Source organism: Rattus norvegicus, chromosome 8 (assembly GCF_021556685.1).
Source record: "Rattus norvegicus strain SHRSP/BbbUtx chromosome 8, alternate assembly SHRSP_T2T, whole genome shotgun sequence".
Classification (NCBI taxonomy): domain Eukaryota; kingdom Metazoa; phylum Chordata; class Mammalia; order Rodentia; family Muridae; genus Rattus; species Rattus norvegicus.
This window is the reverse complement of record NC_141541.1, coordinates 12,525,321-12,537,357: the sequence shown is the minus strand read 5'-3', so window position 1 is coordinate 12,537,357 and position 12,037 is coordinate 12,525,321. Positions and strand designations below refer to the sequence as shown.

General features: G+C 45.0%; 1 protein-coding gene across 1 annotated transcript in view; it reads left to right on the top strand.

Annotated features, from left to right (window-relative positions):
- The first annotated feature begins 2,449 nt into the window (after positions 1-2,449).
- The window catches only part of Arhgap42 (Rho GTPase activating protein 42), a 230,748-nt gene continuing 221,160 nt past the window's right edge, over positions 2,450-12,037 (top strand). Inside the window, 1 exon segment of the mRNA NM_001430509.1 lies at positions 2,450-2,874. Coding sequence (NP_001417438.1) covers positions 2,721-2,874 — 154 coding nt within the window. The 5' untranslated portion in view covers positions 2,450-2,720.

Here is a 12,037-nt window from a genome sequence, read left to right as displayed (position 1 = left end):
AACAGTAGAGACATTTCACTGTGCCAATATCCAGGCCAGTGCCAGGGGGTGTGTTCAGCCAATAATATCTGTGCAGTCAGCAATGCCACGTACTGCACAAGCGGAAAGGCTCCATTTCGGTGCAGTGAAATTTCAGATGAGACTTTTTACTTGCCGATTTGGAGAGCTAACCTTTCGTAGCCTGTCTTTTGCATGGAATCTAACTCATTTGCTCTTGTTGGAGACTAATAATGCACAAACAGAAGTTGAAAAATGTTAGTAAATCTGTTTCAAAGCTGAACCATTTCTAATGTCTCAGATAGCTGGGTTAATGTGGCATGAGAGAAGGCTGGACTAAAAGGCACAATTAAAGCATGAATCACAGACTGAGTCACCATAGGCAGTGTCCATTCCTAACACGCTGTAGTTAGACCCTATTCACTGAAGGGGAGGCATACAGTCCCAGTTCCAGAGCAGTGCTCAGATGGACTCCAGGGCAAGTGTTCAGGTTGCTAGGCACCCTGCCAAACTCCAGCATCTCTACCCCTGATGCAGGGAATATACTCAGTCATTCTCTTGCTCAGAATCTCTCAGGGTCAAGCAGGATGCTTCAATTGTTCTATCATCCTGGTCTCATATAAATCACTTTATCTGGGTCTCAGTGGTGTAGACAGCCAGCCTAAAACTTGCACTTACCTCTCTGCCTGAGGAATAACAACTCAGGTCTTAGAATCTAGACTACAGCTGCCTATATGACTCACACACCAACGACAAAATGCTGCTTATCAAAGAGTGTCATTCACTTTCCACAGAATTAGTTATAATGTTTCAAACCAGACCTCAGCATTTAGGTGCTTAGAACAGCAGCAACGTGCAAAAGTTGTGAGGAAATCATTTGTTAGGTCTTACTGGCTTTCTATCCCTCAGTTTGTGTGGCAAATAGTTAAATCGCAGTACCTAAAAGACAGCTTACTATAGCCCTTTCATAGTCCATAAACAGTATTATCACCTTCCCCTGTACTTCCAAGAGAGGCATCTATGAAACTGACTCAGAAATTAAAATAACTATGACTAGGGCTGGCAAGATGGCTCAGCTGGCAAAGGTGATTGCTGCCAGGCCTGAGAATCAGAGTTCAATCCCTGGTATCTACATTGTAGAAGGAATCCGTTCCAGTAAAGTGTCCCTTCACTGTGTTCCCCATCCCTAGAAATAAATATAATTAAAATAAAATAAAATGTATATAATTGTGCTCACACATTTTTCTAATGTGTGCAGACTAATACTGAAATATGGGTGTTAGCTTTTAAAAGAAGAATTTGAAACAAACCATCAAACATTGTTTACATGATTTTGTCTGTTTTAAAGTTTTCATGCTATTTTTAATGTTATTGTATGCCTGAAAAAAAATGAAGCTAGAAGTTTCTGAAATTTAATTGGGAAAAAAATGTAAAGCACGTCCATGGATTTTCCCATGATTTGTACAAGTTTCTTTTTTCCTTCTTTCTTTCTTTCTTTTTTTAAACAGATGGTTCAAATACACAAAGCAGTGGAAATGTAGAAATGAAAAACAGATCCTTAAGAAAAGGAACGGAGTTCTCAGAAATCCTACAGATGCATGCAGGATGGGATAGAATAGTAGACTCTTGCTGCCAGGGTTTCAAGAGAACATTTATTAGGTGAACCTCTGCTTCAGGGGTAATTAATGGCCTCTTTGCAGGAATTCGTACTTCTACCCCAGAGACAGCATTTCTCTGTGTAGTCCATGTTGGTCTTGAACTCTTGGCAATTCTCCTGCTCCAGCTAGTTGAGTGGAGGTATTACCTACCACCACCACCAAAGGAATTAATGATTCCTTTGAAATGCTTGGTCAAGTCGTTGAAAATCTCTGGACTTGTAGGCCCAACCACCCAGGTGGCAATTTGAGACACTAAAACAGGCGTATAAAATATGTGAAATAAGTTAATTAATAAAACCAATTCCCCTTTCTGACGACCGGGGAAACACCCAACACACCTCCCTGGTGGTTCAAAGCCGGGCTGGGAGACAGGCAGGACACCCTTTCTACATGAGACTATTGGGCAGGACCCTGAAGTGAAAATTGAACCGGGCTGGAAAGTGGTACGTTCCTCAGGCTTGAGGTTACAGACTTTAGCCTGAGTTAACGGGGGACTCTTTCGAGTATGTCTAAGGAAGACACTGGGGGCTGGAGATGGTTTGGGGCGCTCAGGGCCTGACGTTCACAGTGCCCGGAGGGGGACGGGTAGGAATCGGGTGAGCTTGAAGAGCAGTAAAGGGAGCGAACTGCGTACAGCAGGGACCGGGCGGGGACCGGGCGGGGACAGCGAGGGGCGGGGAGGGTGGAGGAGGTCGGCCCGGGAGCTGCAGCCCGGCCCGCGTGCTCTCGGCACAGGGGGCGGGTTTCCCTGCGGGCCCGAGTCGCCGCGGGGCGCCGCCGGCTAAGTGCGCGCCACTGTCCCCACGGCCAGCGAGTGGCGCTGCCAGGAAGTTGTACTCTGCGTTGCAACCCGCAGTCTCGCCACCCCAACGGTGCGAGCGAGCGACGATGTGCCCGGGTGACAGCGCCCGGAGCCTCCGCCCGGCCGCCGGGCAGCTGCACTGAGCCAGGCGCGCGGGGCTCGGTCCTCCGCGCTCCCCAGCGCTCCCGGGTGCTCCCCGTTGCTCCCCGGCGTTCTCAGTGTCCCCCGCATCCGCCGCAGCTAGCGGCCGCCGCGCCTGGGCCATGGGGCTGCCCACTCTGGAGTTCAGCGATTCTTATTTGGACAGTCCGGATTTCAGGGAGCGATTGCAGTGTCACGAGATCGAGCTGGAGAGAACCAACAAGTTCATCAAAGAGCTGCTGAAGGATGGCTCTCTGCTCATCGGGGCGCTGAGAAGTGAGTGACGGACCCCCCCAAGTGTGCAAGACCCCGTGGGGTGCGGGACTCTGGTTGGGAAGCTCCTGACCGAGCTTCTTTTGTTTGAATGGATTGGAGACAAAAGCTGAAGGGCTCCCCTGCTGGTGGCCAACAAAGTTTGCTCTTAGTGGTGCTGTTTTACTTCCCTGGCAACTCCGGGAAGAAAAAGATCCCTGCCAGAGAGTCAACTTTGGAGACTTGTCGGGGGAAAAGTTGTTGGGGACTTTCACTTTTGTTTGTTGTTGCTAAGATTCGGTTCCTGATTTCTTCTGTTGTTGTTGTTAGTGGTAGTGTTTTTAAAAAATTGTTTGGATTTTCGTTTAAATGTCGTGGAGAGAGTCGGGCAGGCATGGTTGACGCATGTCTGTAATCTTTGCACCGAGGAGGGTGAGTCAGGAGGAATGCTAGCACTTCGAAGCTATCCTGAGTTACAAATGACATACCGCGCCAACTAGGGTAACAGAGTGAAACTCTGTTTGAAAAACAAACAAGTAACAACAACAACAACAACAAAATACATCAGTGCAAGCAAAACTCTTGTGGGGAGTGGAAATAGGAGTGTAGAGAGTTAAAGTGAAGCTTTAGTAATAATTTAAAGTGAAGATTTAGTAATACTTTAGAAAAAGTAATTTCATACGACAATGACTCCTCATTGAGTTGAGTCTGCATTTTGGCCATTGGTAAGCTGTTTGGACACAGTAGGGTACCCGTGGATTTTAAAGCCTTTGAGGGTTTTGTGTTCCTGTTAAATTTTGGTCTGCTTCATGTGCAGTGTTGGTCGTCAGTGACAACTCAGGTCTAGATTCAGTCAGGATGGATGTCAGTATCAGATGCAGCCTCCTTTCCCACACTCCTCCTGTCGGGATATTCCTTTCTCCTCTAGAACTTCCCCTTTTGATTAGTATAATATATACAACTCAAGCTTTCTAATACCGAGAACCAAGTCGGTTACTTACTGCACACTAAACTTTATCATCCCCTTTCCCAGACCCCGTTTGCGTCTTAGATGGAAATTGGGGAAGGCTTCCTGTCTTTGGCCTCTGGTGAGGGCCCTTACAGTGGCTGGAGAGGCCTCTGGGTGATCTGGCAGTCCTCGGGGTGCTGTAATTGTACAGGTGGGATACCCGTTGTCAATTAATTGGGATTTGAGACTACTATGGTAATGATTATTTTACTGTGCTTTGTGAAAATATGGCTTCTTTGCAGTTCTTTGAGTTGTTTTCTACACAAGAGTGAAGTCTCTTGATCTGGTTGAAATCCTGGTTGAGGTCTCAGAACAAATCTTACTGAGCATTAGAGAGCAAATGCCTCCTCACAGACACCAAACCATTCCCGGGATGTTGTACCAGGCGGGCTGACTCACACTCGGGGATGTCAGGTGCCCTGAATTTGGCGTTTTGCACATTGAAGATACTTCCTGACCAGTATGTTATTTCACTGGTGCTATTATAAACTTTGCTGGGACTCCTCAGGTTTGCTTTATAAAGAGAATGTGTTTCTCAGTGCTCACTAGGGCTGTTCTGTCATGCATACCAAAGGAAGGCGAGCCTGTCAAGTCCTGGAGAATACCAGGAACGCTCAACCTTTTGCCATTGTATCTGAAAACACGCTGTTGTGCGTTCACAGCTACTCTGGGATGAACGCAGCCTGTGGACTGGCCCTAGCTAGGCTGGACACACTGAGACCCTGCCTCGTGAATTCAGCCTTCTGCCCTTGAATATATCAACCTGTTACCTTTCCAGAATGCTTTGTGATGACAGTGTATTGCTGTAACTAACACACACTTATTACTCTTTTCATTGTGGAAGAAATGTTTTATTTGTTACTAAAAGAATTCCCAGGACTGGTGAGTTGGCTCCTTGTGTAAACTGGGCTTGCTGTGTAAGCCTGACCACCTGAGTTCACACTCTGGAACCTGTGGTAAAAGGAGAGAAGGAACTCCCAAGTCACTGCAGTTGATCATAGGCAAGCCAGCATGTGCACATGCACGCACGCGCACACACACACACACACACACACACACACACACACACACACACACACCAGTATCAGCTATGAAATGTGGAAGCAAAGGATCCTCGAGGTCACAGTAGAGAACTACCTTTTGCTCACCAGCACACTTTTCCCTGTGGAGGATCCTCCAGGCCAGGTTACAGCTGTGAGATGCCTTCCCTCTGAAGTTGTGAGGAGATTGACTACCCTGTTTGAAGGGTTGATGCTCCAGTCACTCTTCTGACTTTTTCCTACCTATCCGAGGGGGTCTTCAACTAGTTTAATAGTTACGCCTGTGATCCATTTCGAGATTCTAATGAAACTTGTTTTTCTAGTGATTTTTCTAATATAACCTTGTTTAATAAATGATATCAGTGCCTGGCTTCTATTCTTAATTACATGGTAACTTTTTCTCCATGCATTCTTGTGTTTGTTTATTTGTTCGTTTGTTGCAGAGCCTTGTGTAGCTCAGGCTGGTGCTGAGCTCTCTATTTTGCTGTCTCTACCTCTGGTCCTGGGATTATTGGCTCATGACACTATATTGATTGTGCGTACTTTCTTTTGGCTTATATGTACAACATGCCTGTTTCTATAAAACTACACGTTTCTTGACCCAAGTTTCTTTAGTTGTCTGTATGGAAGATGGCTCATATATTCAACTAGAAACTTTATCCTGTGGGCTTTTTGTGGTTGTCGATGTTGTTTCTTGTACTTTGAGACAATGTGTCACTATGTAGCTCAGACAGGCTTTGATCTTAAAAATCTAGCTGCTACAACTTCCTGAGTTCTGGGATCACAGTATTGTACTACCATACTGAGTTTCAAATTGTATTTTATGTGTATGAGTGTTTGCCCCCATATATGTATGAACCTTATGTATTCAATGCCTTCAGAGGTCAGAAAAAGGTGTCAAGTCCTCTGAGACAGAAGTTATAGACAGTTGTGAGTCACCATGTGGGGTGGTGGGAATCAAACTCAGGTCCTCTGGAAGAGTAGCCAGTTCTGTCGTCCCCCCCACTCTCTTTCTCTCTCTCTCTCCCCTGAGAGGAAGTCTCAATATGTTTCCCAGAACCAGAATAGTTTTGAATGCCTCAGCTCAGTGGATCTTCTCGCCTTCAGTTTCCAGGATTATTTGTTTGATAGGCTCATGTGATCATATTTTAAATGTGTACAAGATGCCAGAGTTATTACATTGCATTCTTTGCCCACTCTGAGGGAAAGAATGATGGTTTAGCATATTGAGCTTGACTTCAGTTCGAATCCCAGATATGCCAGCTGGCAAGGAGCTACAAACCTCATTGCTATGCTTGTTTATTTTGTCCTGTACCTTATATCTAGAAGTGATATTTAATAATGTTCTTGGTAATAGTGACTCAAGTTCTGTTTGAAAAAAATCTCCACCCTGATCAAATAGTACATAATATGAACTTTATTCTTTTATTAGGCTTTAGTCTTAAACAATCATAAAATCACTTATTTGTTTTTTTTTCTTTTAAAGGATAATATGTGCTGGAATATTTCAGAATTATTCTCTTATATTCTTTCCTGTGTACTATTTTTTTGTCTATACGTTTAGTTTAAAGAATCCTTGAGAGAGAACAAAAATGAGGTTTTGTTCTTGAAGTGGGCGGCTGAAGGAGAATATGGGATTGAAAATAACTGGAATTTCAACTGTTCTACTGTAAAGGAGAGAGATGTATGCATGATGCACACATTGCTTTATAGCCATTCTGGGGTAAATGCATATGCTAGAATGTAATTTTGTGTGCCATAAGTGTATACAGTTTTTGTCAATTTTATTTGTGTGTGTGTATGACTGCACACAGGTATAGATCAGAGGGAACTCCTAGGCTGTCATTTCTTTTCTGTTTTCCACCATGTTTTCAGAGTCAGGGTCTCTCCCTCCTGGAATTTACCCTCAACTAGACTAGGCTGGCTGGCTGTGAAGCCCCAGGTATCTCTCTGTTTCTGTCTACCCAGTGTTGTAATTGGACAACCATATGATCACACCCAGGGTTTTGTTTGTTTGCTTGCTTGCTTGTTTTAATGGTGGTTCTAGGATCAGAGCTCTGGTCTTCATGTTTACATGGTAAGCACTTTACTGAGCAAGCTATCTCCTCAACCTAGTTTTTGTCAACTAAAATCAATCAACTAATAATACAAATACATATAGCCTTTTATATGTATGAAGTGATATTTGATAATGTTCTTCACTGTTTATACAATAAGGAAAAACTAGGCAAGAGGGAAAGATCTCACTCTGTATATAGACTTTCTCTTCATCATTTCCTTACTTTCTGTTCTACTGCAGTGAAGAGACACCATGACCAAGGCAACTCTTAGAAGGGGAAGCATCTCATTGGAGGCTTTCTTTCAATTTCAGAGGCTTTAGTCTATAGCGGGAAGGACCACAGCATGATGCTGGAGCAGTATTTGAGAGTTTTGAATCCTGGTCTGCAGGTATCAGACAGATGGACAGAGAGGGAGGGAGGGAGGGAGGGAGGGAGGGAAGAAGGGAGGAAGAGACAGAGACAGAGACAGAAAGAAAGAAAAAGAGACATGGAGAAAGAGAGGAAAAGAGTCAGAGGGAGAGAGAGAGAGAGACAAAGAGACACAGAGAGACAGAGACTGACACTGGGCCTAGCAGCATTGGCTATTGAAATCTCAAAGCCCACTCTTAGTGACATACCTCTTCCAACAAGGCCACCCCTCCCAATTCTTCCCAGATAGTTCTAATAACTGGGAACCAAACATTCAAACACGAGCCTATGGAAGAACTTTCTCATTCAACCACCAGAGTCGTTTTCCCAAGCCAGTATTGTGCAACAGGTATTTACGTTGCCTTAGGGATGGTAAGTGGTCTGGTCTTGAGGTACAATGTGGATGGGATGTATATGGTTCTATGCAGATGCTATGTTCCTTGACACAGGTGATGCTCTTAGATTTCAGTGGCTCCGTGGTCATGGAACCGTACCTTGTGGATACTAAAATAAGATGACAGGCTGTGGTAGAATGAGCATTCTTCAGTCCAGCCTGCCGTGCAGCATGGGGGCCAGCCCTCCTCTATCCCGGCTTTCCTCTCAGTAGCTTATGCTGGAAATGGCTAGCCATTTTGTTTGCATGCGTCATGACTAATCTTCATTGCCAACTTGAGAAGACCTGGTGAGAGGGAACCTCAGTTGACGACTTGTCTTCCTAGGAGTGGCCTGTGGAAATGTCTGTCCAGCTTGTTCTTGATTGGCTAATTAATGTGAGAGGACCAGCCCCTGGGGGACAACAGTATCCCTCAGAACTGCAAGAAAGGTCGCTGACTGAGATGAGATGGGAGTCAGTAAGCAGTGTTGCTCCTCAGTTCCTGCCCTCATTTTTCTCAATGACAAAATGTGACCTGGAAGTTAAGCAGAATAAATCTTTTCCTTCCCAAGTTACCTTTGCTCCTGTTGTTAATCCCAGCAATGCAAATTAAGGCACTGTGTAAGCATGAAACCATTTCTGTGTGTTATGTTCCTACTATTTTAAAAGTCAGTTAGTTTACAATTTTAATGTATGCAATACTGAAAAACCAACACAAAACTTGTCAGCTCCAGTTAACTGTGCTAATGATGTTCTTTTGCTGAAGTTGATTTTCCTCTCAGAGACTGTTGATAGCATCCGGTGGTGTTTCAGTGTTTCACTGCTTTTGCCAATGGGAACTCTGTCAGCATTGATGCCTTGTTGAGAACTTTCCCTCACAGTCTGTCATTCAATGGACACACCCCAAGAAGATGCATAACACTTATTCCAGTGCTGCAATGGGGCACAGGCTGATGTAGAATATGCCTCTGGAGGGAGATAACTAGCATAGGCTAGCACAGTTCCCTGTAGGTATGTATCAACACAGTCAGACCTGAGTGTGAAGCTCACAGCTACTCGGTGTATTTGTGGTATGTTAGGAGGTAGGTGTTAAAGGTCAAAAGAAAACTCAGTGTCAGTGACCACCCTGAGTTTTCTAGGAAGCAAGCTGATACTCTGGCTTGGACCTGCCATCCTAGTACTTGTGCGGTGCAAGCAGGAGGATGAGGAAAGATGTCATGGCTTCACTTGATAATTTTGCTATGCAGCAAGTTGGAGGCCAGCCTGGGCTACCTGAGAGTCTTCAAAAACAATACAAACAAAAAGAAACTGTGGTAGGAAAGAGGATGCACCCATCTCCCATTCAAACTCAGCCTCGTTCTGTACAAGTACAGATACTAAGGTAAGTCTCCTTGGTATACTCGGGACCCACTTTGCAGTCGGAGGTTTTGTGGTGTAAGGAAAAAATTAAGTAAAAGAGGAAAGGAAACCTTTACAGTGCTTGAGAGACCTTCCCTGGGTCCCTCCTGCTTACACTGTCATTTGCAGACTCAGAAGCGTGACCTTGGGCTGTTCCTGGTGTTTGAACTTGTCTTGGACTGGCCTTGGCTGCCTAGAGCACTGCTTTAGTGCTGTAAATTCCACAGAGGTGGTTTCACTTGCTGGACTGAGCCGCACCATCGAAAGTGTGAATGTGGAATTACCGAAGCCTTTCATTTGCTCCTTATTGTCCTGAGCACTCCATGTAAGTGAGCGGACACCTTCCAAACAAGCTGTAATTAATGTTAGGAGCTAGATTCAGACTGTGGAGCTTGAAGGTCATTTCAGGGACTTGTTCCTCTGGAAGGTAATTGTGCTAATTTCAATGGGTGCCTTGGTGCTTCTTGGAGTGGAGCTAAGCCAGCCTGGCTGATTATTCTAAGCAACCTCATTGCAGGTTCCACAGGAGCTCAGTGGGCACTCAGGAATGGTGTCTGTTTCTCTTGGTTTCCTTTGCAGCCAGTGGTCACTGGGGCGTTCTGTTGTGTAGGGGGAGGACCCCTTTTGCAGTAACTGCAGCATACAGGGCCTCAGTCACTAGGATGAGGACGTTCAGAGAGCGCAGAAAATTCCGGAACCACTAAACTCAGTGACTGAAACGTTGTTTCAGAAACATCCTTCCAATCCTCATGGTTTCACAGATGTCAGGCCTAACTGAGTTAAAGGTGATGTTTAGGGCTATGCAAGAGAAAAAAAAAACAGAATTTACATTTAGTATTGTTTTGGTGACAGGTATACGTTTATTAGAGTTTTATGTATTTATATGGAAAATGGCTCCTTTTCCCTAGATTCCTAAGCAGAAATAGGAGATTTAAAAACTGAAATATTACACTGCATTGAGTAGACAATTTATTGTTGCATTTATGCAACACTGACATGCGTTTGGTAGACAGAGGAGAAAGGGAGAAACGATGTGAGTTTGCATACCCTTGAATTTCTTTCATGAGTCTTCTTTCTTGGCAGAGCTCTGACTCCAGTGCCAGCCGTCTCCGCTGCTTGAATTGCAATTCTGCCATTTCAGCTTCCAGGCAGGTGACGTATCCCACTTCTCCACCTGCCACCTGGCAGGTTCAGCTCACGACTCTGCCAGTTTTTGCCTTTCCGTGAGCCTGCCAGACCCCTACCCAGACTCTAAGGATCCTTACAATGTGTCCCCAGTAGACCAGGTCCCAGCAGCCAAGAGCTGCTTTTCACTGACTTTCATCATGAAAGTTAGAGCCTCTTGCCAAGTGCCTGGTCATGGAACCTCAGCTTCATCTTTCCTAGCAGCCAGACTGTGAGTTATGATGGCTGATTTCTGTATAGTGCTAGCAGTGCACATGAAACTAGTTCATCCTAAAAGCCCCAGAAGCGAAGAAAAAGGGCCAAGGTGCTAGGTAGCAGGACAGTTGGTGAATGACATTGTTTGCGGTGGTGCATACCTCTAATCCAAGCAATTGGGTCACTGAGAAAAGATCAGGCGTTAAGGTAATCCTTGGCTACATAGTGAGTCGGAGACCAACCCAAACTATGGATGACTCTGTCTCGGAAGGGGGAGGTAGAGAGGAAGGAGAGGGGGGGAGCCAAAGAAGAGCTGGAGGAGGAGGAGGAGGAGGAGGAGGAGGAGGAGGAGGACGAGGAGGAGGAGGAGGAGAAAGAGAAGAAGAAGAAGAAGAGGGGGAGGAGGTGGAGGAGGAGGAGGAGGGGAGGAGGAAGAGGAGGAGGAGAAAGAGAAGAGGAAGGAGAAGAAGAAGAGGAGGAGGAGGTGGAGGAGGAGAAGGAGAAAGAGAGGAAGAAAGAGAAGAAGAAGAAGAGGAGGAGGAGGTGGAGGAGGAGGAGGAGGGGAGCAGGAGGGGGAAGAGGAGGAAACAAAATTAAGTTATGTAAATCTCTGGCCAGGTAAACTTAAATTTAAAAAGATAATATTTTCTTTGTGTGTGCATGTGCACATGCAGGGAGAGAACCTAGGCTGCCAGGATTATACAGCAAGAAACCCCCATCTGCCGAGCCATCTCCTGGGCTGAGATTTAAACGTTACTTTGGATATTTCTCAGAGCCGTCTAATCAGAAGTGGCTGAGCAGAGCTCTCCTATTTACAGTACCTAACTTCACTGTCAAGAATCCATTTATTGAAGCTGGCTATGGTGGTATATACCTTTCAGAGCAGCATTTGGGGATCCTTAGGCAGGAGAATTGTGAGTTCGAGGTTGCCCTGGGCTATACAGCCAGACCCTGTATGGAAAAGAAACATATTCCATGACTACACTGAAGCAAGCACTGTGGTGGAACCGGCACACACAGCAATGTGTCAAGTTCATGGTTTGCTTCAGAACAAGTGCCACACCGAGTGGTAAGGTACAAACAGGCCTCAATCTGCCGTGTTTTGTTTGTTTGTTTGTTCCAACCATTTTCCTTTTTGAACAGACATGGATGCCTAGAAAATAAGAAGGATCTGATTTTCTATGTTTTCCTTTCCTGAGTGGAAAAAGGACTTTGGATTATAATGGACATGTGGGGAGAGACAAGAATCATGGTCCTAAGGAAGACTCTAGAACAATTTGAGCGTGATAGTTGTTTGTTGTTGCTGCTGTTGTAACTTTTAGATTGGATATTAAAAAACTACTGTTATGAGTGCTTTAAGAAATGCAAAATTGTTACATTTCAACATGGTTGGCTTATCTGATTTGGTTGATTTTCTGGTATAATGGGAGTTTCTCATAAATTATCTTAAATGATGATCCTACCTTGTACATCTCAAAGGGAAGTAGGTACGTGAGCAGTTTCTCTAAACATAATGGGC